The 26687-nt window shown below is 36.1% G+C and overlaps 1 protein-coding gene across 1 annotated transcript in view; it reads left to right on the forward strand.

Annotated features, from left to right (window-relative positions):
- The window catches only part of LOC135205245 (cell adhesion molecule Dscam1-like), a 261713-nt gene that overhangs the window by 133688 nt on the left and 101338 nt on the right, over positions 1 to 26687 (forward strand). Inside the window, exons 11-18 of the mRNA XM_064235593.1 lie at positions 447 to 625; positions 2092 to 2220; positions 3357 to 3482; positions 4144 to 4288; positions 4734 to 4784; positions 6690 to 6857; positions 7276 to 7370; positions 8180 to 8341. Coding sequence (XP_064091663.1) covers positions 447 to 625; positions 2092 to 2220; positions 3357 to 3482; positions 4144 to 4288; positions 4734 to 4784; positions 6690 to 6857; positions 7276 to 7370; positions 8180 to 8341 — 1055 coding nt within the window. The remainder of the gene's footprint in view (positions 1 to 446; positions 626 to 2091; positions 2221 to 3356; positions 3483 to 4143; positions 4289 to 4733; positions 4785 to 6689; positions 6858 to 7275; positions 7371 to 8179; positions 8342 to 26687) is intronic.

Here is a 26687-nt window from a genome sequence, read left to right on the forward strand (position 1 = left end):
TTGTGGTCTTCTGTGTAGAATGATTCAGTACTAAAAGTATTCAACTAATGACTGAAATGTATTGTAATGCTTTGAAAAGCATTTGAATTATAAATTTATTCAAGTTTTGCATAGTGGAATTTTGCGCTTATTTTTTTAAATCGCATCCACATTGCCGTCAAGTCGAGTTCTTATAACCAAAATGTATTAATGAAATGTACATATATAGTAATGGCTTCAGAAGACTCTACTTTCTCATCAAACCACCTGCCATTAAGAGAGAGAGAATATGATACCAACTCAGATATGTGTAATCTCTCATGCTTCTAACAAGGGACTGGAGAGATGTAAAGAGACATATTTCTCTTATTTAGTCCAAGTTATTCCAATGAAAATTGCCAGATCTTCCACAAGGTGATCCTCTCCTGAAGTTGTGTAGAAAACCTAATCCCATTTTTTTCTTCCAGGTGGTTCAAGTTCAACGAAGGCGGAAGAAAAGCTCCTGTCGAACTCGGGGACCGCGTCAAACAAGTCGGTGGCACTTTGATCATCCGTGAGGCTAAAGTCGAAGATTCTGGGAAATATTTGTGCGTCGTGAACAACTCAGTCGGTGGAGAGAGTGTCGAGACTGTCCTGACTGTAACTGGTTAGTTTTTTTATTTGGTTTCTGTTGCTTTATTCATTAACATCACAGAAAATGGTCACTTTTGTGTCTGGGTTTCATGTGAACAAAAGAAAGTCGTGTAAGTTAGTTCCACTGACTAAAGTAGTTTTTTGGCCTGTAACACATGTATAAGGGACGATTCTGTTTAAGGTAAGCAAGGCAATTTAAGTAACAGCTAAATCAGACACTTTTAGCCGAGTACCACAGATAAGTAAGCAGGGTTAGGTATGATATTATAGTTTTATATGAGCATTACAAATAAGATTGCAGTTCAAGGTACAGTTTTAATTGAGAAGTTAGATTGCAGTTGAGGTATTTTATAGCTAATAAAGAAGAACAGATTTGGACAAAAAGACAATTTAAAGGTACATAGCATGGAGAAGAATATTTTAGGTAAATGGGCAGGAAAAAATTGTTTTAGTTAAGCAACCGAGAGAAAAGTGTTGGATAAGTCTAGCTGATAAGAAGGATAGGTAAGTATTATACTTGGAAAGTTATTAAAACCCTTGCTTCATATAGCCTACTCATTGTGTACTATAATAACTTTTCATAAGAATTTAGTACAAATTTGTGGCCAGTAGCTTATAATCATTTTGACTGATAAGGCTTCATACTGGAGTCATTAGCCATGAATTTTTTGTGTGATATAGAATGTAAGTTATAACAAGGAAAGCTTAATGAAATTAGTTTATTATAAGCCATATTTTAATTACAAAGGCCACATGGTCATGATAGAAAACTTTTTTTTTTACCACACAGTGCTATTCTTTGTAGGCTAACTAATGCTGGATGCTTAGGCTAACTTTGTTGGAATTAAAATCAAACTAACCTGACAAACAGAATTCAATTGTTTGTAGGGGACAACCTCTGTTGAAACAACCTTTCTTTAATTGCTTACAAAAAAACAACCAGATAGCAAGTTAACCATGGATTTGATGACTGGATTAACCATGTTCATAACTTGGGATGGATAACTGGATTAATCGTGTTCATAACATAAATCTATATGTTAAATTCCATTTTCAGTAGCTATGTCCATAACTCAGCATGCACATTAAACATGTTTGGTATTGAATAAATCATGCAAATTTAAGTGCCTGCAGAACTTAATTACCTAACTTTAGACTGATTATATAACTCCAAGAGATTATAATGTAACTCCAAGACTCAGAGGCCAAATTAAGTAACTGCTAAGCTGTAATTTATTCATATAAATCTAAACCTGTGATATGATTGTTTTCTGATGTTTTAGATAAATCAGATATTTATTGAATTAACTGTGGTTGTATTAGATAGATTCTGATGTATTTGGTGTATTAGATAGATTCTGATGTATTTGCATTTCTGATGTATTCTGATGCATTTACAGTTTTAAACTGAGGTACTTAATGAATAAATTATCTGATGAGTAAATAGAATAATTCGTGTTTTCATTTTTTCTTTCCCAGCTCCCCTTTCTGCTCAAGTCGAACCCAAGGTCCAGACAGTTGAATTTGGCAGACCTGCTACATTCACTTGCACATACAGAGGCAACCCAGTCAAGTCTGTGTCATGGCTAAAGGATGGTGCACCAATCAGTAAGTAAAGGATTTTCTTAGTCTCTAAAAATCTAGACATCCAGACACCCCCTACTTATGAACATTCAACTTATAGATATTATGAGATACAAACAAATGAGATTGCAAAGTAAAATTGTGTTCAGATTACTTCCCTTTGCCACCAGTAAGTTCAGATTTTGTTTTGCACTGCTATTCTGTTACAGTACTGTATTCATGTTCTCTGGATTCACTGACTTGCTCATTCGCGGATTTCTTTGGAACATATCCACCTATTATTTGCTGGAAATTCGAGTATTTTCAGTATTTTTCCATGAGAAATAGTCACAAATTCCAGTTTCTTTTATCAATTTCATCATAAAATGCACTTTTTGTGATAAAACTATTAAAAATACCAGGTATAAACCTTTTTAGTGGGTTTTTCTTGAGTTTTAACTTACAAAATAGGCCATTGTAAGCATTTTTATAGGGGTTCCAACTAGCTATTCACGGGGGAGGTTTGGTACATATCCCCCGCATTTTAGGATGAAAAAACTTGAAGTACTGTATTGATTTTATATCATACTGTACTACTTAAATAATGAAGAATACAGTAACCACCTTACTGACAATGTAACATACTGAAATGTAACTCATTCATAAGTAGAGTGGTGTCTGTGTTTATAGGAAGAGGTAAGACATAAGAAATAAGGGATACTGTAATATGCTAAGGTTTATGTCCTATATTTTTCACCTTCTTCAGGAACTTGGAAGTATGGTTACTTATCACCTATTTTTTATATATTATAATTTTCTTCCTTTTGAAGCAATATTAAGGGCTTTATATATTTGAATAGTCACATTATTGTTATATATTTTGTTTCATGTTACTTGTAAATGATATATTTTTATACTTCTAAAAGAAAGTCTTAATGATACTCATATATTTTTGTATATTTAATGCTGTAAATTAGATATTTTATATGGCAAAGGTCAGTTTTATTGTAAGAAAATGAAATATATTTTTAGGAAAAAATAATTTCCACGCCACCTATGTGGGTTCCTCCCTTGTTAGTTATCACAAGGAGCATGTCCAGTTCATGCCCAAAGGGGAAATAGGAACTTCTTTGAAAATGTGATATTTTGTAGATGCTTACAACTTGCATAACTTATTGCAGACCATAAGGAGGCAGTTTTGAGAATTGACAGCGTCGGCCGTGAGGACAAGGGCATGTACCAGTGCTTCGTCAGGAATGACCAGGAATCAGCCCAGGCTACTGCAGAACTGAAATTGGGTGGACGATGTACGTATAATAGACATGCTGGAGTTCCAGGTTTCAATTTTTGTGGCTTATAGTGCTCATACGTACAGTAGACATTTTGAAAGTTCCTGGTCTAAATTTTCATGGTCCAAAGTCCCCAAGTTCAAAATTGTTTAATGTAACTACGGTTTATTGATTGAAATTTTAGTGTTTTAGTTAAGTGTTTGTATAACAACTAAGTATTTACTCCAAACTAAGTATTTACTCCACACTTCAGTACTCAGATATTTTGCTATACTGTATCCCATACGGGATCCAGCTTCTTAAAAAAGTTTTCATGTGTTTTTTTATCCCTCATCTAAGAAGGAATCCAAACTAGGATCTAAAGACTTAATTCAAGCATAAATTTGGTTTTATTGTTTATTTCCTATTCCCAAGTTATTTGTGACTTTTTTTCTATAACTTGTCTCTCTCTCTGTAGGCTTATTCCCTTTGGAACTCTCTTGGGTAAATTTATAGTCTACTTTCTCTGTCCTTGATAGTTTTCAGCTGAAGATTTTAAGAAAAAAGTTTTAATTTTTATTCCCTCATATTTTTTTTTATTTATCATCTTTCAACCAAAGATTTAAAGAAAGAAGAAAAAAAAGAGAAATGTTTCAGAAAGATACTAATTCCATTTTTTTTTCAATTTTCCCTATAACAGTCGAACCTCCTCAACTGACCCATACATTTGACTCAAAGACCCTTCAACCTGGACCCTCTGTCTTCTTGAAGTGCGTAGCTGCTGGAAACCCCACACCAGAAATCACCTGGGAACTCGACGGAAATCGTCTCTCCAATTCTGAAAGGTGAGGATCAGAATGCAAAGTTTGTCTCGTCTGCAAGTAATTAAGAATAAGGTAGAATTTGTTCAAAGAGCCATAGTGTTCTTTAAATGCAGTTATTTAGATCTTGGTCTTATATTGGGCATTATAACTCAAGAAAAATTAGTTTTAAGAACCCATAATTTTTTGGAGATTAAAGTGCCAGAACTTTTAAGCTGGTTTGTCAAGTTTTCAGATTTTTTTTTTTTTTTTTTTTTACTGTAACACCTCTGGATAGTATGACACAATGGATCACTTAAACGTGCATACTTGAGTGTTTCCGTGAGGGCTCACTTGAAGGTGTTGCAAACTAAAGTGTTTCAGTGGGGATCACTTAAAAAGTGTTATATACTCAAGTGTTGCAGGTATTGTAGGTGATCACAAGTTCAGAAAATAGTCAAGTTTTAAAAGACAGTATATTAACTTTCAGATCTGATATCTTCCTGGATGGAATTGATGGTTTAAATACACTGGAAGAAAGGTGAAACATCAAAAATGCACCTTTTTGCTTTGAGCAGTGACCTGAGCTTATTTGATTGCAAATGAGAGAGAGAGAGAGAGCTTGTCCACAGCAGTACATCAGTTGAATTAATCTGTGCAGTCGTTAATGCCACTGGCTTCTTCACCTTTCAGATTTTGCTTTGTGAAGCAGATAGTGTGGAAGGCTTGCATCTTGCCTTTCTTCCACTTGCCCACTATCTTTTATGTGTGTGTGTGTGTGTTTTAGCAGACTTTCGTTCCTAGCAAAGTAACTTTTTTCCATAGAAAGTTCTGTCTGTAATCATGTTTTGACTTCAGATAGCAAAAGTGTCACCTCTTGAGCTGAGAAATGAATGCATTTGGTTTTTGTATTATTTTTAACAGTCTTGTAATGTGTACCATACTTTTGGATTTGTCAGAATGATGTCAGAATGCTACAGCATGATATATAATCTTGCCATAAGAAAATCCGGTCTAGTAGTTCATAGTTTTTAGCTCCTCAACTAACCTTTACTTTTCATATCTGAATGATACAGGCAGGAGTTGTTAATATGAATGGAAATTCAGGCCATTTTAGGGTGTGAATATCCACTCATTCTGAAGGAAAATATCTTATAATCAGTAAAAATATGCCAAAGACTGTGATGGCCTTTTGTCTTTATATTTAGAAGACACTTCGGTAAGCAAAAATTGAAATGGCATCTTGTTTTTATATCTAGAAGGTAAAGCAAGAGGTAACATAACTTATGGGAATTCAGATAGTGTTTATGGGGATTGGATATCATCTCATTTTCAAATGTAAATTTTCGACGCTTTATTAAAAGACTGCAGAGATTCAAATTATTTGGATATGTGATGAAAAAGTGAGATAAGCATTCTGAAAAGCAGTATTTATGACTGTAGGAAGACTAAAACCAAATCTCATTTTGAAATTTAGTTTCCTCATTTGTTAAAAATTCACTACATAGATCCAAAATGCCTTTGCATGTGATATAAAACTGAGATCAGCATTCAGAAAAATAGCATTTATGACTGTAGGAGGACATAAACCAGTAGAATGGTCCAGAAGATGTACTTGTTTGAGATTTAGACCAGAGTACACAAAACATTAAAACCAAGAGAACGCATTTCACATCTAACTGCGTAATTTAATGTAACCCCCTGATATGGAGACAGTGTTGTATTTGATTTGGTGATTAGATTAAATGGTAGGAATTGACATGGATAAACTTTAAGTTTACAAAATATTGCAATTTTATTCATAACTTTGCTGACTTTATATATGATTTACAATAAGGTATATGGGATATGAAATAGTATAGTCCTCTCATAAACATTGCTTAAAGGAAATACGTATATTGTACACACATTATAGTACTGTATAAGGCCGTAGCATGATTCCATGAACAGTAATGCAAAAAGGTGTGCTATATTATTCATAATCAGGATGAAGGAAAGCCCACGTAGATTTTATATAGATAAAAATAAATACCGAAGAAAATTTGCTTGTCTAGTATATGTACAGGTATCATCAGAAAACCAGGTGTTCTTTTAGCACCTTTCCTTCAAAAGTCTTAGAAACTAATACTTTGAAAAAAAAATACTTACTTTTTGTTTGTCTGAATCCAAGAATTGAGTGGAATTCAGTATGCCGAATGCTTACACTATTTTCTGCGTTCCACATTTAGACATAACAGTTCTTGTATTCTTCATGCACGGAGGTAGCATTACTCACACGAAGGAACTGTCTTTTAGTCCTGCATTTTGTGTTTTACTCTACTCTTTTTAGCTGATCAGTGCACTTCGCCATCATTCTCAGAATTTTGGTGCGTACAGTGGAAGCATATCTTTCAGCATAATCTCATTTCCTGTGGTTCCCACATCTGATGAATTCACATTCTTTCAGGATGCAAGTTGGCCAGTACGTCACAGTCAATGGAGAAGTTGTCTCACACTTGAATATCTCAGCTATTCACACCAATGATGGCGGTCTCTATGCCTGCGTTGCCTCGTCCACTGTCGGATCTGTGAAACACGCTGCACGACTTAACGTTTATGGATTGCCCTACATCAGGTAAGGGAATACGTAAATGCAATCAGAAGTCAGTATGTCATATAGTTGTTTCTGATTATGTATGCTTATCATAATACAAAGTTTTGTTTGAATATTGACCACTTAAAGAATGACATTCATGTGCTTGCTGCTTTGTCTAAGATTTTTCTGATTTTTCAAATGATAGACTTACTTGTTTTGTATATTGATTATCATTGCTGTTATGTTTTAAAGTTATTGAATGTAAATTTTACTTTTGAGGGAATGTTTCATAATGATTATAGAATTGGAGCATGATACTTAGTTTTGTATTTTTGTATTGTTAAATGTGGTTTGAAATTTAGTCCTCCATTAAGTGTGTGTGCATATGTACAATTATAGCTATACAGTAATTGTCAACAGATTTTTACCTCCATTTATGCAATAAAATACTTTTCAGGCCTATGGACAAGGTTGCAGTCGTTGCTGGAGAAAATATGGTTGTTCACTGCCCAGTTGCTGGTTACCCCATTGATTCCATTGTTTGGGAAATGAGTAAGTACATGAATTACTTTGGCCTCATTGGCATTTTTTCTCTGCTTTAAATAAGCTGTCTTCTCTCTAAAAATGTCTGCAGCAGTAGACTTCAGAATGAGTTGTGTAATAACTGGAAGAGCTTGCAAGTTAACACATTATTATTATCACTTTCTTATTATTATCATTACGTATTATTATTGAAAAGATAAACCCCTGTTCTTATGGAACAAGTCTACAGGGGCCAGTGACTTGAATCAAGTATAAAAAAAATATGGTAAGAGAAGGTAATATGGGAAATAATAAATTCATTCTCTTGGTATTTCATGATATTAACACTTCTAGGTTATAAAGAATTTTTGATTGGTTGAGTTTATTTAGGAATTGAATCATCCATTTAATGGAGAGATGACAATTTAAAATTAATCTGTTTTTGATTGATAAGAAATTCAAAATGGATTCCTAACGTAGTTCCACTGATACCATAAATGTGGGCACCAAATGGAATACTATAGTATTCAATTTTCAAAGTTCAACCCACTATCTTTTTTTATTCAAGATTGCATATTTAATAAAGTTCAGGCCCTCAGAAGTTACATAAAGAAAGTTTAAACCTTCAGAAGTTACGTAAAGAAAGTTTAGGCCCTCAGAAGCTACATTAAGAATGTTTTAGGCGATCAAAAGCTACATAAAGAACATTCATGAAGAAATTCTAGACCCTGAGAAGCTATGCAAAGAAAGGTTAAAGCCTCAGAAGCTTCGTTAATAAAACGGTTTCCATAGGTTTTTTGCTATAAAGAAGAACTAACGTTTCCCATTTGTATCTCAAGAGGGACGCATGCTGCCAATCAACAGACGCCAGAAGACCTTTGGCAATGGAACACTCATCGTAGAAGCTGTGCAGAGATCTGCTGATCAAGGAAGGTACACTTGTGTGGCCCGCAATAGCCAAGGATACACCGCTCGTGGAGATCTCGACGTCCAAGTTATGGGTAAGTACAAAGATTCTATGTCGTAGCGAGTTTTTATATTCAAATGAGAACGGTTACATTCTGAGCATTGATTCAAACATTCATTCTGTTACCAGGTCATTCATTTTGGCACTGGACTAAAAAATTGGAAAGGCCTCTCAAGTAATCATTCTCATTTCTAGGCAATAAGGTGTTAGCTAGAAAAATCAGTCAGGCCTGCTAAGAGCATCAAGATATTTGATTGTAATGTTGTCTGTTTTCAGATAAATATATTGAATGCACCATGTGTCATTGGATTGATATTTCAAGCTGGAAATTGTCAAAATAAAAGTGTTGAACACTAAATAGTATTGTTGATGCAGGCTTTTCCAGTCTAGATAGGGACATATGTAACAATAAAATTCCCTTCCAGCTGTACCATAAAATGCCTTTGGAGATGATTCTTTTAAAGGCAAAACAAGTGTCATTAGTAAGTAATTTTTCATTTTTACTTTTGCTGTATAGTACACCATTATCGTTGTTGCCTAAACTAACACATGTTACATGTGCTGAAGTATGATAAGTATTAATACCAGTGTCCTGGAATGCTCTGTGTGACCTGGGAACGTGGAAAAATCACAGAGCCCCCGCAGATCAACCCTTTCGTTCTCGCTGGAGAGCCAGCCGTGGGCAGAGAGTTTCTGGTCCACTGCATAGTCTTGGCAGGGGACTCCCCCATCGAACTCGTCTGGTACAAGGATGGCCAGCCCATTGTTCCGGCAAGGTTGGACTCAAATCCTCAGAACCAGTACCAGTGGAGTGGTCAGGTCGATCGTCGCGAGCGTAGGCACCCTTCTGAGGAGCTGTGTCATCCTCCTCCTCCTACTCCTACTTCTTCTCCTCCACTCCACATCCTCTTCCTCCTCCTTCTGCTCTCGAAGCTGGTTTGGTTCCCGACGAGGGTAACGATTCCTCGAGCAGTGGAGTGGGAGGTTTCGAGATTGATGTGGATGAAGTGGAGTTGGATGATGGAGGAGTGGATCCTCGTATCGTTGTTAATCAGTTAGGGGACAGGTACTCGGAACTGAGGTTCACTGCGCTGTGTCCATTCCACTCGGGGAACTATACATGCGTGGCAACAAACATGGTTGGCACTGCTGCCTACTCGGATACTTTGTCCGTCCGTGGTAAACTTTTCATCGTTGTTGTGTATCCTAATCATTGCCTGCATTTGTTCTGAAAGCGTTTCAAGGAAAAGCAAAAAAAAAAAAAAAAAACATACTAGTGTCGAGAGTTTTTTCTGTCTACTTATGCATATATTTGCTTTATTTGCACGTCTGGAAAAAAAAGTTACTCGAAGAGTAAGTTATTGGGTTTGTTGTAAACATTGAAAGAAGAGATGTTTATCAGAAGAATGGCTCTAAATAAAAGTATAAATATGATTGGAATAATGATATTCCATGATAATGGCATGACTGTACATAGTAGATTAACATAAAAAAACAGGATGAACTTGACATTTAAATTTATTAAATGCATTTTGAAAAAAAATCCCTTGGAAGGATTTTTAAAAAAATACTTCTCATCTGAATCAACTCTTTTCACAACCTGTCCGCATTGTGTTTTGTCATAAACCATGCATCATGACTGGTTATAAATTTGACTGCATGGAAAGAAAAAAAAATGTGCCATACACATTTCAGAATATGACATTTCTGTCATTATTCTTCCTTCATAATCTGTCTTTTTATATTCGTGTGTCAAAAAACTCACTTTCCTTATTGTGCGTGGAGTTAAACTCCATCTTTTCAACACCACAAGAAATCTATTTTGGTTTTAGCTTGCTGAGCTGAGTTGCTCGGTGTGATACAGTGTATCTTTTTTGAGATTAATTTTTTTTATATTCTTTCAAGGACTTAAAAACCTGACATTAAACTGATATTTAAAATCCAAAGAAAATGTGTATATGTATACATATTTGCATAAGTTATTACTGAGTTGGGAGGAGAATTTTGTATTAAGATCAACAGGAGTCAGGTATAGCATATACATACTCATATTTGCTATAAAGAACGTCTATATTTTATTTCAACGACTCATTATTGAACCTTGGCTTATTTATATCATCTTTGAATACTGAAGATTTTTAGTACATTTTCACAGGCATACATCAAATAAAACTGGCCTTTTAATTTGTATTTTTCATACAAGTACAAATTATTCTTTTGAAAAGGATGACCAAAATGATTTATCGCTAGGTGATTCGCTGTAACTGATGTTATTTTTACATGAATTTACCCACTCATTCTGTAAGTGTGCAGGTTTTAAAATATGCCTTTCCATGACAATGAATTTTTATCCTGCCTGACACATTGTCTGTCTTATTGGATGATGACTTTTTTTTATTGTATGTGAGTCATAACAGTGCCTAATTTTTTATTCCACAAAGTTTTTCCATTATTATACTGAACACAACACTGTGTAAGATTATAGAAGCATATTTTATCATTGACCTATCTTATGCTGTGTGTTATTGATGTCAGTGTTAAGTTTTGATAATGTAAATGGGACAAAGTTTCAGAATTCTGATATGTAAGTTTCATAGATACAGATCGGACGACTAGTAACACGGCGTAAACATTTTAGAGTAGTACCAGTACCAACCCACCTTGAACAACTCTTCCAGAGCTCCCGCAAATTCTCCCCATTTCGCCTGAATCCGAAGTGTCAGAGGGCTATCTGTTCCAAATCACTTGCGTGGCCCAGTCCGACCCGCCCCCTTCTATCATCTGGAAGAAGGACGGGTCGTTGCTCTCTGACACCTCCGTGACCATTAGCTACCCCTCGCCAATGATGTCCCTGCTCATCATCACTCAATCTCACCCCCAACATGCGGGGAATTACACTTGCGTGGCCTCGAATCCAGCTGGGCAGGTCGAAAAAACTGCTGTGCTCAGAGTGAAAGGTTGTCTCAGCCAAGTCCCTCAACCTTATACGCTTCTGTGTGTGTGTGTTATGAGTCGTTGTTTTGCTAATTATTTGTGTCCAATTAGTTTTATCCATCTCCCCTGTGAACGCCTGGTGAAATAGTACACGAAAGATTGATGTGCAGGATCAACACCCACATACACACCCGCCCACACACACACTCTTAGATAATCAAGATGTAGAGTTTGTACGTGCCAAGAAGACCACAGATAAAGTTCCTTGTGACTGGGTTTTCTGGATCTATAGCAGTCTGATTAAACTGTGAGGATAATTTTTAGACATTGTTTTCAGGAGATGTGGAAAGAAAGAAAAGGATACTTAATCAGATTGACATTTTAATTGATTTCACTTAAAAATTCCCCATTAGGCCCCGATTGTTTATTCTTCATTTAACAATCTTTTGGAGTTGGAAGCAGCAAATGAAACTTATTGGTCTATTACATATGCTTTGCAATCAATTTGAAGCAAAAGCTCTCAGGCATTAAACATAATAGCTAAGAGTCTAATGGAGATGCCCTGTTTAGAGGCAAGAACTTGGAGCCCTTAGAATTCTTAAATGTTGTTGTTTTTTGTAGCTCAATGCAAAATTGCACAGGAGGGTAGAACTATCTAGATTAAATGGTGTATGACAGTCAGAAGATGTCGTCAAAGATGTATGGTCTTAAACTGCTTACCAGAAAGTAGTATACTTGTTTTGAAAGCAGTAGTTCAGTTTCCAGTGGTTTCATCAGGTACTGAAGTCTAGTTATGAATGAGTCACCACTTGTAATATGAATTATGGGTCTCAGATCTTAGTTAAAATTTTGGCAAGGGACTGTCTTTGCAAAATTGCACGTGTGCATCCATGCTGCAGAGTTTCCAAGAGCATCCTCAAGCATTTGAAGACAGTTTCATGAATGGCCATAGGAACTTTATGTTGAAGTATTTGTAATTACCCAGGTCACTTAGGGTAACGTATCACAATGCTGCACTCAACTCCCATTCCCCAGACAGAAATCATTGATAAATTACTGGATGATACTCTGTGTTGTGTTACTACTCACTAACACAAGGTACATTGAGAAACAAGGTGTGTCATCCCCAGACAGAAGTCATGAACACGTAAATCTATTCATTCGAGTACTCGTACCATCCGTGTAATGTTTTCCAGACCTGCCTCGACTCATTCCTCTCATGGATAAAATGGAGGCCTTGAAAGATGACACATTCCAGCAGTCCTGCATTGCCCAGTCTTCGCCTCCTCCTTCATTAACCTGGTTGAAGGACGGTCACCTTATCATGGATCCTAGCGTGACAATATCCTCACCAACGCCATCTATGTCCATCATTATTATAAGTCAGTTGACGCAGTCCCACTCAGGGAATTATACGTGTCTGGCCACTAACGACGCCGGGAAAGTAGAGGACACTCTCATCCTCGTTGTGAAGGGTATAGATAATTTGACATCAGATATTTGATACTGTGTTCGGTTCACTGGTTTTTCTTTTGTTTTATTTTGTTTTTATATCATCCCACAACCTGTTATTGACCCTTTTATCAAATTTGAATACTCCACGGATTACAAAAAGTATTATTTACATTATACAGGAAGAAATAAACACATTAAACTTAGATTAGGTTTGATGCTGTAGGCCTACACCTCTTTGTCTTTAGATAACACCCCGTTTTCCTCTATATTTTGAAGCTCAAACCACATTGTAATATTATTACAATTCTACAGTCAAACCTGAGATCCTTCCATTCTCATTCCCTGAGGATGTGGAGTCTGGGAAGGTGTTGCAGATATCATGCATAGTCACAGCTGGGGACGAACCAATCACCCTCATGTGGTTCAAAGATAACCTCCCGGTTCAGTCGGACCATGAAACTGTTATCAATCGCTTGACTTCGAAAGTCAGCAGCCTACTGCTTCCCAGTGTTACCTCGTCCCATGCTGGCGTGTACACTTGTCAAGCCAATAACCCAATGGGGTCTTCAGAATACTCGTCCACATTAAAAGTACAAGGTGCACATAGATTTGATTATACGTTTGTTAACAGTGTGCTTTAATGCTTCTCTTTGAACTCATTATGTTGCATTCAATGACCAAACCTTTTTACCCCCTCCCCCTGGCCCCCCATTTACATATATGTGGATGGACAAATAATAGTTGTCAGGTTTTTTTTCTTCCAAGCTTCGTCCAGGTGTCATCAGACTAAGTGATATGGTTAACAACAAATTATCTGTAGAAAAAAATCTGATAAAGTCTAAGCTGTTTTGTCTTGTCTCATGTAATATTAAAAATTAACATATGTTTTCTTAGTTTCTTATATTTTTCTAAGAGAATTACAAAAGTTTAAGCAAAATAATACAATCATATAGAATTAGTTGGTTTGTTTTCATATCTGATAAATTATTGCCAGCCATTAATGAAACCATTTGGAATGATTAGTCTTCAGCCGTATGTCTTCCTGTTTATATGAGTATGAGTACTGCTGTAATCTGCTTATTGTTTAAGGTTCAGCACTTTGTTTACTTATTTACTTAGTAATTTAGCATTGCTGTCTTTGGTTACCCATTGATCACTTAGTTGGATGATGCCTCCATGTGTACGGGAAAAATCATTCTAATCCAAATTTGTATGCCAGGCTGAAATGTCCAGTAATGTCTAATAATGACCCCTGAAATGTTCCCAAAGTAATTTTTTATGCCTTCTCAACAATGAAACAACAATCGACTTAGGTATTTTTCGCAGGAATCTTGTGTTTATCTTGTAGTAAGTAACTTTATCCAGATTTCAAAATGAGTTGTCTGTGGTTTGAAGGTTGATGCTGCTTATAGCTAGGTATGTATGAGGGATGTATGAGGCTACAGATTTTTTAATTAAGTAAATGTAACGAAACTAATTTTTTGGGTTTGTAGATTGACCCGTGACCTTATTAATTAACGAGCGATAATCTCCCTCTCAGTCGCCCCCGAAATCCTTCCTTTCTGGTTCCCGCAAGAGGTAACTGAAGGACAGTTAATCCAGATATCTTGTACCGCCATGGGAGATGATCCTCTGACTCTCCAGTGGTACAAGGATGACCTGCCCCTCGTCTCCTCCCCAAAGTTCATGATTAATAAGGTGGACTCTAAGCTCAGTAACTTAGTCCTGAGAGGAGTGACGTCAGAGCATTCGGGCACATATGCTTGCATTGCTTTCAATCCCGTAGGGCAGTCGAGATACGAGAAGGAACTGCGTGTCAAGGGTAAAGAGACAGACAGAAATGCATGTAACAATTCTCAGACTTTTTCTTTCATGTGAATAGCATTGTTCCCACCTTTTTAAAGACACTAACCTTATTGGTAAGTGTATTGATTCTCCCTTAGTCTTTTTAATTTGCAAATAGATTTTTTCATATGATTTGGTTTTGGCTGTTTCTTTTTAATTTTAGTTCATTTGTGCATTTATATTTTTGTTGGTATTGGGAGAGCCCTCCATAGGAGTAATACTTTGACGTAACATGTTGTAGGAATATGTCTACCCCTTAATTCTTTGGGATGTGAATTAACAAAAGAATTTTATCAAAGCTATTCAAGTTTTTTTATGATTTAATAATACATACAGTATGCAATTAGAAGAAGCTATGGGGTGAGGCTTAGAGACATTGTTAAATGAAGGTTGTAACTGTTACACTTGTCAGGTGCATTGGGAAGGTATTGAAGTGAAGACGAAAAGATACAAATTGTTCAAGTAAAAAAATATCACTGAAAGATATCACTAATAAAAGACGACACATACTTTAAAGTCACGTGCCACAAAATCAAGCTATAGATACTTCTTACCACAGGAACCTGTTAGAAATGGTCCCTTTCTAGTGGGAGGTTACACGACTGGTTTACCGACAGGGAAATTTTTCTGAAAAGTTAAAAAGAAATCTATGTTATTCTAGGTCCCAAGCTGTCTTTCTGTAGGAGACATTTTGAATTGATATGAAGATTTATTTATATAGACTTTTGATAAGAGTTAGCTTCTGGGTGGATCTGTGTAGATGACATGTGTAAGACTAAATGTATTTATGCCAATTCATGTTTGTTCTTATGTTAGGTATTTTTCCATTTTCCCCGCCTACTTGATAAGGTGAAAGTTGTCATATCCTTGGATTTCTAATCATTGTGAACCATTCTTAGATGACTAAAAATGAAAGAGCATTATCAGAAATATATTAGAGATTTTAATAGGGAACAGTTTCTTTCACTCAGTGTAGGAAGTTGGTCATAGCATGTTGGTGATTTAGGCCAGCAGTAGCGTTGGAACGTTGATATTGTTATAATGATTTTAATATAGTATGTAGTGGGAAGAACAGTAAGAAAAACAATATCTTGTAAAGAGAAAAGAAAAGATATGCACATCTGGACAAACCCTGAAACCTACCTAATGTGTGGTGCTTATTTTTGAAATTCCTAAAAAGCTTTTCAAAAGAAATCCATAATGCAAATAAGATATGCAAAAATTTACAGATATTCAGTATTGGGAGCAAACTACAGTAATACTACCTCCTCTGTCAGTAATCCAAGGATTTTACAGTTTTTGGTGACTCTCTACCAGCAAGGTTTGGAATCAATATCCTATTTCCATTCTTAACCCCTTAGAAAAACTTTCTCTTTCAAAGGGCAGTTCTTTCACCTCTTATAAGGATGAAGCCCCTTATGCTTTTTCCTTGCCATTTATAGTTTTGTTCTCTGTGGCCTGAGCTAGGTGAGCTCAGCATGTCTGCTGTTTGTCGTAGCTAACGTCCCGTACTTGTAGTAAAATGTCTTGAAGTACATTGCTTGGAAACCAGGGTTATTTTAAGTCTTGCTTTGTTTCTTTGCTTGAATCTTCCAAGTGAATTCTTCCTCTTTTCAGGGAAATTATAAGCTGAGAAGTCTGATAATTAGGATGCTGAAAGATTCATTTTTATTGTTAATTAGATTTTATTTGGACTTCTAAAGTAAGTTGCAAAGATTTGTCCCAACCAAACATTGTTCCCTGAGAGCCCAAAAGCTGTGTTATGAATATCAAAATGAATCATATTTTAGAAGAAAAACAGTAACCAGACGAGGATAAGAAGAATGTCTTATACTTTTTCCGGAAAGTCACGGTGGCTTTATTTTATGTTCTTATTGTAACAGTACGTATATCTACATATTTTTGTATAGGGAGAAAAGGTATGTGTCACATCTCGGAAATTTGCCAGAAAATGATTCATGGTTACTCAGAAGTTTGAGGCGGAATGGTATTTCACTTCTTTGTAAGGATAGACAAGGCTAAAGTCAAGTTCTTACACATGAAAATGAAAGGCCCATAATTAACTGAAGCTGCTATTGGCAGATTACTTTTCAAGGACTTTTGGGTACCAGATGCACTTTGTTCATCCAAAAATTTTAAATGTCCTTGAATTCTTGGATTGATGTTTACAATTCATTAGGGGGTACATACCAGTATGATACAGGATAAGGTGTAAGCAGTTTTAAATCAATGTCTTCATACAGATGATCCCTAGACAAGGAGTTTGGGTTAGTTTGTCCATTTCAGAATTTCTGAGACATGTAGCAGTTTAGACCAGGTCAAAAAACATTGGGGTTAGTCTCACCCACCTTGGAATATTGGATACATTCCCATAGGAAGATAAAATTGTACAAGTTTTTGTGGTAGTTCCATGCCAAAAATTTTGAACCAATTCCAAGACAATTTAGTGCCCAATATTCCCTGCAGGGCCGATGAATTTGTGGGATAGTGTGGCCAGCTCCTTTCTTCCACGTGTGTGACTTTGGTGAGCACTTTTACCCATTTATAGGAATTTTGCCAAAGTTTTGAGCCTTCAGAGACTTACGTATTTGGTTGTCATTAACATGTATTTTGGGGAAAAACTCTCCACCTTCATTTCATTAGCATGAGAAGATTCTTTATTTCAAAAAGATCTCAGTTTTCGTTTGCCCTTTTTTTTTTTTTTTTTTTTTTTTTTTTTTTTTTTTTTTTTTTTTTTTTTTTTTTTTTTTTAATAAAACAATGGACAGCTTTCATAGCTCACTGTCATGCTTTTGATTGTGTCAGGGGCGCTGGGAAAGAAGGTTTGAGCCTGTTCATATTTGGGGTGGGAGACAATTTTTTTCTCAAAAATATTTCATATTTCTCGATTTCACTGGTACTTTTCATCGTCTGAAACGTACCTTATTCACTATATACCACAAATATTGTTACGTATTATACTTCTCTGGGATATGGTCATTGATATGCCAGCTGGCATGTAGCTCTGCATATTTTCTTCTGAAATGAATTGATTAAAAGGAAAAAGTATGTGATACACAACAAGAACCAGTGATTTTTTACAGCGATATATTTAGGTAGTTGCTTCAAATTGCTAAAGTATTGATTTTAATCCAATTACTGTTTATAATCAGATATATACTACAAACACAGTAAAGTATTGTGCATAAGAGCATCATAACAAACTTAGAGCTGTGAATGTGATAAACAACGAAAAATAGGAAGTTTTACTAGCACTCGTTTTGGTTCTTGAGTGAACGTACCTGTTGGGTGTTGGTGATAATTTAATTTCAAAATAAATGTCTGTCAAAACATAAACAACCTTTCAAAACATAATCATAACAATGTTTACTTATGCGTACTAGGTTTGTGGTTTGTGACATAGTCTACAGAAATACCAAAATTTAAGATCGAGAAGAAAAAGTAAGTCTTCTAGCGAAGTGAGGATCATCTGCGCTATTATGAATTTTCATTTTATTCTCAGACGAAATTTTTATCGAGAGGTCATTATGGCAGTGAAAAATCAAGAGAGATAGATTTTATACTGATTTTGTACCTATACTTGGTGTAACATGTAGTTAGAACCACTTGTAAGAGGCACTTTGCTTTCAGTTTGCAAAATATGACCAGTAAGGACAGAAAGGCGGCAAATAGTAATAAAAAGGATTTCCAACCATTTTCAGTTCCCCCAGAAATCTTGCCTTTTACCTTCCCTAAAGAAGTAACGGAGGGACAGCTGATTCAGGTGTCTTGTGCAGTAACTGTTGGCGATGACCCCATTACCTTGCACTGGTACAAGGATGGCACTCCCTTGTCCTCCTCGGCCAATTTCCTCATTAACAATATGGATTCGAAACTCTCTCTCTTGCTCCTGAGGAGTGTTAGCGATGAGCACAGAGGAATGTACACGTGCCATGCTTACAATCCCGTGGGAGCTGCCCAGTCTTCTGCCGAACTGAATGTTAAGGGTAATGGTTTATGTTGAATCCTACCTCGAGGAGGTGCATGCTCGTGTCTCATAGATTCTATAGCATTTACACTGATTTGTTCTCTTTTCTTTTCTAATTTTTTATTTTCTTTATATTGCCTTACTAATGTCCCCCCTAACTGCAAGACTAACAAGAGTGCATTGGCATTCCTCCATCAGTGGAACCAAAGATACTCCCGTTCACCTTCCCGTCAGAAGTAGAAGCTGGGGAACTCATCCAGGTGTCATGCACTGTGAGCAAGGGCGATGACCCTCTCACTCTCCAGTGGTACAAAGATCATGTGCCCATCGTGTCCTCGGCCAGTTTCATCATCAATAAAATCGACTCCAAGCTTTCAATGCTCCTGTTGAGGAGCGTCGATGCAGACCACAGGGGGAATTACACTTGCACTGCCTCTAACCCTGTTGGAAGCGCAGAGTTCTCTGCGATGTTGAATGTCAAGGGTATATAACCATGTCCTTTAGAATTAACATTTCTATTACAGAAGCTTTGTTTGTGTCTGTATTTTTTGCTTTGTTCCTGTGATCATCTTCACCATCTTAAAATTTTATTTTATTATAATTCCAAATCTTACACTCACCCCATCCCCCTAAGAGCTCAGACCCATTAAAATCTGATGGAATCGAAGCCTAACCCCTTGAAAGCCCTAACTGAAACTTTAAACTCCACTCGAATTTGCCTTTTATCAAAGTTTGTTTCGCTCTACAAGGAAAGAAAACTCGATCGTCAATTTTTCTGTACCACCAGTCGAACCGAAAATCTTGCCATTCATCTTCCCTGCCGAAGTCCAAGCTGGGGAGCTGATCCAGGCATCCTGCATTGTCAGCAAAGGTGACGAACCCTTGACCATCCAGTGGTACAAGGACGGCGTGCCCCTCATGACCTCCCCGAATTTCATGATTAATAATGTGGGTTCGAAACTGTCGAATCTCGTTCTGCCGGACGTCAATGCAGACCACCGTGGAATGTACACTTGCCAGGCATTCAATGCCGTTGGGGCATCTGAATTTTCGGCCAACCTTAATGTCAAGGGTATAGGACATTGTAGCGATACTATTGTAGCCTTTCTCTTTTTTTTTTTTTTTTTTTTTTTTTTTTTTTTTTTTTTTTTTTTTTTTCTTAAGCTATCGGTTATGTGTAGTGTTGTTTTTGCATTTTTTCATCATTAAGTTCTGAGTTCCCCTTCTTTATTTGAAATCCCTTGGCCTTCCTGATTCATAAATAACCTAAAATTACCATAAGCATTATACAAGCAGTTCACAGAATTAGATTTAAAAAACACCTGACTGAAGTGCCTTTATACCGAAGTACAGCATTATAGTTATTTTTTATGGATAAGAATAACTGTACTATGTAGTTTACTTAAGATATAAATTTAAGTTCCTACAGTCTGCACAGAAATTTTATAAAAGTGGCAAAAAGTCTTCTCCCTAGTATAAATGAGTATGGTTTAAGTGTAGTATTCGTAGTGATAAGAAAGAGAGTCGTAAAGGTAAAAAGTGTTTCGGTTATTAACTTTTAGTGAAAGGTATGTGTGCTGAAAAGCACATTTTCCAGGAATCCAGTATACTTTTATATTTTTAAGCATTTGCTGTACCTTCGAAGTCCTAACTCTTGTATTTTAGCCAATGTAATTTAAAAGACACTGACTTTTAAGGACAATACCATTGAAAGCTTGTGTTTTAGCCATTGTAAACTCAAAGACATTGGCTTCTGTGGATAAGAACATGGAATGATCTTCAGTCATTTGCCTGGGCATGACTGCTTGCTAAGTTGTCCAAAATTTATATCTTTGACCCTTACACTCTGGGGAAGTTAGATGTTAATAGTCACTGCTGTTCCTATATAGTTAGTCTTTCCATCTGAGAAGCATATACATAGGTCATTTTGACTGCTATTTGTTTTATGGCAGCTCTTTATTATGTCAGAGAAGTATATTAAGTAAACAAATTAGATTTGCAACCTTCAAGAAATTGGAACAAATTTTGGATTTGTTTTTCTTCAGTAAATAACTGTAAACTTGTATTTTTCCCTCTACTGTCATCCTTAGTAACCAATTAGATAGTCTGGAAATTTCAATTGTCAATAAGACTCAATTCTTAAGCTGGAAGCCTTTCCAGTTGAAGAAGAGTAAAGTTTACTCTCTCGTAATTCCATTTCCTTTTAACATTAGTTCTGAAGATGAAATTTGATCCAGTCAAAATATTAAAGTAAAATGTACAGTGAAACTGTGAAATATTACGATTAATATGAAAACTTAGTGAAGGCCCACCATTAGACTTTAAAACCCTTACTCACGCAGGTAAGAAGTGGCCCTCATGGTGAATCCTTAGAGTGGGAGAGTTAAAATCCATTTTTTCACTTTCTGTCATTTTTTGGACACATGACCACCACTTCTTGAATATCATTCTCAGGATAATTTCAGAGTTGAAATTTACTGCATACAGCATACACAATCCACATTTTGTGAGTAAAAGCACAGAGTAGAGGTCATCCCAGAATAACAAGATTCCAAGATCACCAGAATTGAAATTACTAGTAAAATTCCCATTTAGGAACGGTTAAATTGAACTCCTCTAAGTAAAAAATCTCCAGTTCTTAATTTTGCACATTCTACATTCATATATTTTTCATTCCAAATCTAGCATTAATCCTAGACTTCAAAACATAAATTCAAATAATATTTAAAGGATGAGTGCAGTCTTTTAAGTGTCTCTTCTTGTGAATTGTATCTTTGACACTTGCTGTGAATGGCTATGGATCTAGCATTTTTTTAAATCGAGTGAAGAAACACTCATTCTATTAAGTTTCTCCATATTGAAACATTTTAACGCGTCATGAAAGTTTACTTTCGATAATTGATGCGAGTTTCAGTATATTATGAACATTTTCATAAGTAACTTTTGTACTAGTAAACGTTGTTCAGGGATGGCCTTCACTTGGGAAGACTTTTAACTTTTGTATATACTAGAACCTCTCTCTCCTCTCTCTCTCTCTCCTCTCTCTCTCTCTCTCTCTCCTCTCTTCTCTCTATCTCTCTCTCTCTCTCTCTCTCTCTCTCTCTCACCACACAAAGACAAAGACAAAGCTGACCTGACCAGAAGTAGACTTCTTAATCTTATGTGATAAATTTATGAATTCTTAAGAGTAAAAATCTAAATGTTTAGTTTTGTAAAATAGATAAAAAAAATAATTTTAATTTTAATGTACCTAATTGTTTTTGAAGAGTTGCGATGTAGTTGCACTACTGTTGTACAAATATCTTTCGCTTTTAAAGTGTAGTTCATGTAAGTAAGTACTGTTTGATAGTACTTAGTGCTTTTCTTCCAAATATCCTAACAACAAAATTTACATGTGGACCATGACAAAACATAATTAAAAGAAATGAAAAATTTGGCTCCATAACTTTACCAAATAATAATGGCTTTTATATGTATATATATATATATATATATATATATATATATATATATTATATATATATATATATATAGTATATTATATTATATAAATAACTATAATTGTACATGTGCTTTTATCTAAAAACTTTGATGTTTTTTAATCTAAAATCCAAAACTATACGGTACTTAAACACAAAGTAATAGGTTAATTATTATTTACTCTATGCAATAAGTGGTTGTTAAGGTGATTTCTGAGCAATAGTGTCTATTTGGTTAATAAGTGTTACAAAATGTGTTAAGTTTATCTTTCTGATCTTACGATGGTGATGTCTGCCATTGCAACCCAGGCATCTGAGCTTTGCTTTGTAAAAGCCTGAGTGAGAAAAAAATCTAAATTGAGATTTATATAAATGATGTTAACCCTTTAAGCATAATTGGCTGGTTATTGTACATTTTCTAGTTGAGACTGTTGAAGACTCAACAGACCCTTCTCTCCCCTCGTTTTTAATGTTGTCGATCAACATTCCTTGGGTTTTTGCTTAACCAAGAAGGGGGAACTCGCATAGAGGCACGTGTATCTTCTTGCATTGACTGTGTAGCCCACATGACATCCTTTCCTTCCCCTAGTCTTAACAATTTGCCTAAAGTGTACAGGATCATGGTTCCATTAATGAAATCTCATCTCACCTGCCAGTCGAACCTCAAATCCTCCCATTCACCTTCCCTGAGGAAGTAGAAGCAGAGCAGTTAGTTCAGGTTTCGTGTGCTGTTAGCAAAGGCGACGCCCCAATCACTTTACAGTGGTATAAGGATGGCCAGCCACTCGTCTCCTCACCCAAATTCATGGTCAATAACGTTGCCCCAAAGTTATCGCTGCTCCTCCTGAGCAGCGTTGATGCTGAGCATAGTGGATTATATACATGCCTTGCCTTTAATCCAGTGGGCACTGCTGAAGAGTCAGCAATTCTCAATGTCAAGGGTAATTCAATTCTGCTTGGTAGATAAAAGTATATTTTTTTGCATATTTTTGTACTGTGCATGACCTTTTTTTAGTTTTTTTATTATTTTCATTTTTTTTTTAAACTAATGACTTTCCAACTACAGTATTACAATGTAGTGAAAAGCTTCCTTACATAATGTGACTTACAGCAAGGAATACTTTACTGTACAAAGCTTTATGAATATCAGTGAACACCACATTTAGAAATAAGGCATTTAACAATTAAATTTTCAAAGTCACTGACTGACTTTTGTTATATACAGACATTAACTATTTCTTTGGGTTTTTCTTCAGCCCAAGAAACCGATTCGTACCTTTCTTTATATTCGGAGGGTTGTTTGCAATGTCCTGTAGGTTGGTACTTCCAGTACTCAGGCTCTGTGATGGTAGGAATTCAAGGAACTCGGTCTTTTTACTTGCCTACACAGTTTAATGATGTACTGTACTGGTCTGTCTAAAACTATCTGTAATTCATAGAAATAAGATACTCAGTTCCAACAGCAAATTGATTCTACATAATACATTCATTTAGTACTCCTGAAGAGACAGCTGGAGAACCTTTTACTTCCTTGGACAGCCAGCTTCTTCAGGTGAAGGAGGTGAACCCTGCCCCTTTTTTATATCTAGGGGTCTGTGGACTGTTGTGAGTTTCAGTGCCTTTTTGGTAATGACAATGTTGTTATTGCTCCTGAAGTGATTGTAAACCAAGCCTGTTTAGTAAGGTTTTCTATTGAAAGATGTGATGTCCCTGTAGTGGCACATAAACATGTTGGATTCCGAACCAGGTTAGAAATGCGTAACAATTTTATTTTTCCCACTGCTTACAAGAAGTTACAAAGTTACAATATATTGCCGACTTGAGCTAAGTTATAGAGTAGAGGATAAATTTTGTTTGTGATATTATGAGTGTACCATATGAATAATCCTTATTAGATTAAGTAGAAAGCACAGGTAATATACAATACTTTGTTGTCATAAGTAGTTTTAAGTCTTCACTCTCAAATTTAGCTCAGTTAGTGATGTTCTTTGAACTTGTTTTCTAGGTCTTTCCATGAATCGAGTTACTTCAATATTTTATAGATTGTTTTCAGGAGAACTTTTAATGTTGTGGTTAATGATCAAGTAGTATTACTCACTAATATATATTAGTGTTCTTGTAGTGAACTGTAGGCATAAAGTGATTTAGAAGTTCTCTCTGATAAGGAAGCTTGGCAGAAGGTGAATGAATCATCCAGGCATTTGAAAGTAATATTTTATTAATCCAATCTTTGTTGTGAAGGAAGGAGAAACATCCCAACATGAGGCCACCTTTAAAAATGTTTTATGGCTTGTGCCCTTTTCTTCTGTTTGTGTCGTTCTGTGTATATTTGATTTTAGCCTTGCATTTGGTCAAACGTTTTCCCCAATCCTTCCAACAGAGCAACCGGAAATCCTTCCCTTCTCCTTCCCGTCGGAAGTGAAAGAAGGACAGCCCCTTCAGGTTCCTTGCACAGTCATGAATGGAGATGACCCAATCACGCTCCAGTGGTACAAAGACGACTTGCCACTCCAGTCGTCTCCTAAATTCATGATTAATTCCATTTCTTCCAAGATGAGCTTGCTTATAATCCAGGGTGCAACCTCAGAACATACAGGTTCATACTCATGCAAAGCCTTCAACCCAGTTGGCCAGACTGGATACTCAGCAGCTTTGGAAGTGATGGGTAAATTACATCATCAAGGATTAAGAATGACTTTGCTTGTTAATTATTCATTTGCTTTGACTCTTAGTGTCGTACATAATCATAACTAACACCTGTAGCTGCCTCTTCCTCTTAAACCTCTTCTGTTTTGTTACTTTTCATTTTACCTATTTACATCATGATTTGGTAAGGAGTAGAAGAGCCAGTTTTATTTGATTTTTTAAAGATTTTGTGAACATCATCCAAATATAAACCCAATTGATATTTCTTGGCCCAAAAGTCTTCATGTCAGCCATGTGAGTGACTGGTAATTCCATTGATAATATGTAATGATATTAAGAACAGCAAGAATTTCAGTACAAAAATACCAAGTTGAGAACATTTCTGGTGTTCCTTGCACCAAAAAATTAAGCCATTTCAGAACTGAACCGTTCTTCAATGGTGACTGCTAAAGATGGCTAGGTGCCGTGCACATTAGTGTTAGCTGCCATTATATGATTACCACAAGAAGAAAAATATGCTATCATATGCTTTGGAATGCACTTCCGTTACCAGATGAAGAAAGCCATTTGCCTGGGGCCGTAAATTTTAACCCTTGTAAAGATATAACTGTAAGCCCAAATAGGGTGCTCCACCTTTTGAAGCCACCTACAATAAGGGGAAAATAGAGCAGAAAAAATTTGCAGAAATTTCTCTTGAATTAGGTTATGGAATCCTGATCATGAGTAAGGATGATTATGTGAGCCCTTAAATTATGACTAGGCAAAGCTATCCAGGATGTGGTTGTTTAATCTTTTAGGGCTGGGGGTTGGGAGTGGGGAACAAGAGGAGCCAGTGGCATGGGAGTTTGTTCTGATTATCAAAAAATGCAAGAGTGACTCTAATCTTTTAGAATCCCTGTCTCAAGGTAAAGAGCCTTTAGCTGATATAATATTGATTCAAAGAAAGCAACATTAAGTTCCTTCCTTTATTAAGGACGTCTCCTTTTCCTTGTGTAGGGCGGTGAGTGACTGTGTTGCATTTTTCCTTTAACGGGGAAGCTGACAAGAGGGAATGTTTGCTTGCTAGGTTTCATATCCTTTGAGTCATCAAATTTTTTGCCACCATTTATGAGATTGCAAAGTTAAGCTGAGGTCATGTACATTGTGTTATATACTGTAGTATTATGTTTAGGAAACTTCTTATTAAACTAAGTTATATTACTACTCAAGTTTAGCTTCGTTAAATGCATATTCTCTAACTGTAGCTGTTATTCAGCCTTACTACTAAGTTTAGATTGAGGTAACTTAACCTTTGGTAAATATTTTAAGTTAATTGTGAGAGTAGATCAGCTGTTCAGAGTTACAGTGTTGAGTAGAATTTTTTTGTGAAAGATTGCGCATTGCAAAATGGTGAGATTACATTAAATAATTTATAGCATTATAGTCTGAGTGAATGTTAGTTTTGCAGAGAAATGTTCCAGATGTAAGTGAAAAACATGGGTCCCTTGCTTTTGGATTATGCAGAATGGGAAAATTCTTTGTTCTTTATTAATCCAGGTAATTTTGCACCAAGAGAGAAGTCAAACATCTTGGCTTGAAACCTGATCGAGAAGTGCGTCTTATATTTCCTTTTCTCTCTCAGAAATCCTTATGCTATTTCCTGCCTGTGTTTTGTGAGGGTTTCCTTCAATCTTTTTGACAGAACAACCAGAAATCCTTCCCTTCTCCTTCCCGTCGGAAGTGAAGGAAGGACAACCCCTCCAGGTTCCTTGTACAGTCATGACTGGGGATGACCCAATCACACTCCAGTGGTACAAGGATGAATTGCCGCTCCAGTCGTCTCCTAAATTTATGATTAATACAGTTACTTCCAAGATGAGTATGCTCATCATCCAAGGGGCAACCTCGGAGCATACTGGGTCATACTCATGTAAGGCTTTCAACCCAGTTGGCCAAACTGGATACTCGGCAGCACTAGAAGTGATGGGTAAATAAGATCAAGGATTGGGATTTGCATTACTCTGTTGTCTCGTATGTGCTTTGATTTCTGTTTTTTATGTGGTCACAAGGAACCT

Source organism: Macrobrachium nipponense, chromosome 49 (assembly GCF_015104395.2).
Source record: "Macrobrachium nipponense isolate FS-2020 chromosome 49, ASM1510439v2, whole genome shotgun sequence".
Classification (NCBI taxonomy): Eukaryota; Metazoa; Arthropoda; class Malacostraca; order Decapoda; family Palaemonidae; genus Macrobrachium; species Macrobrachium nipponense.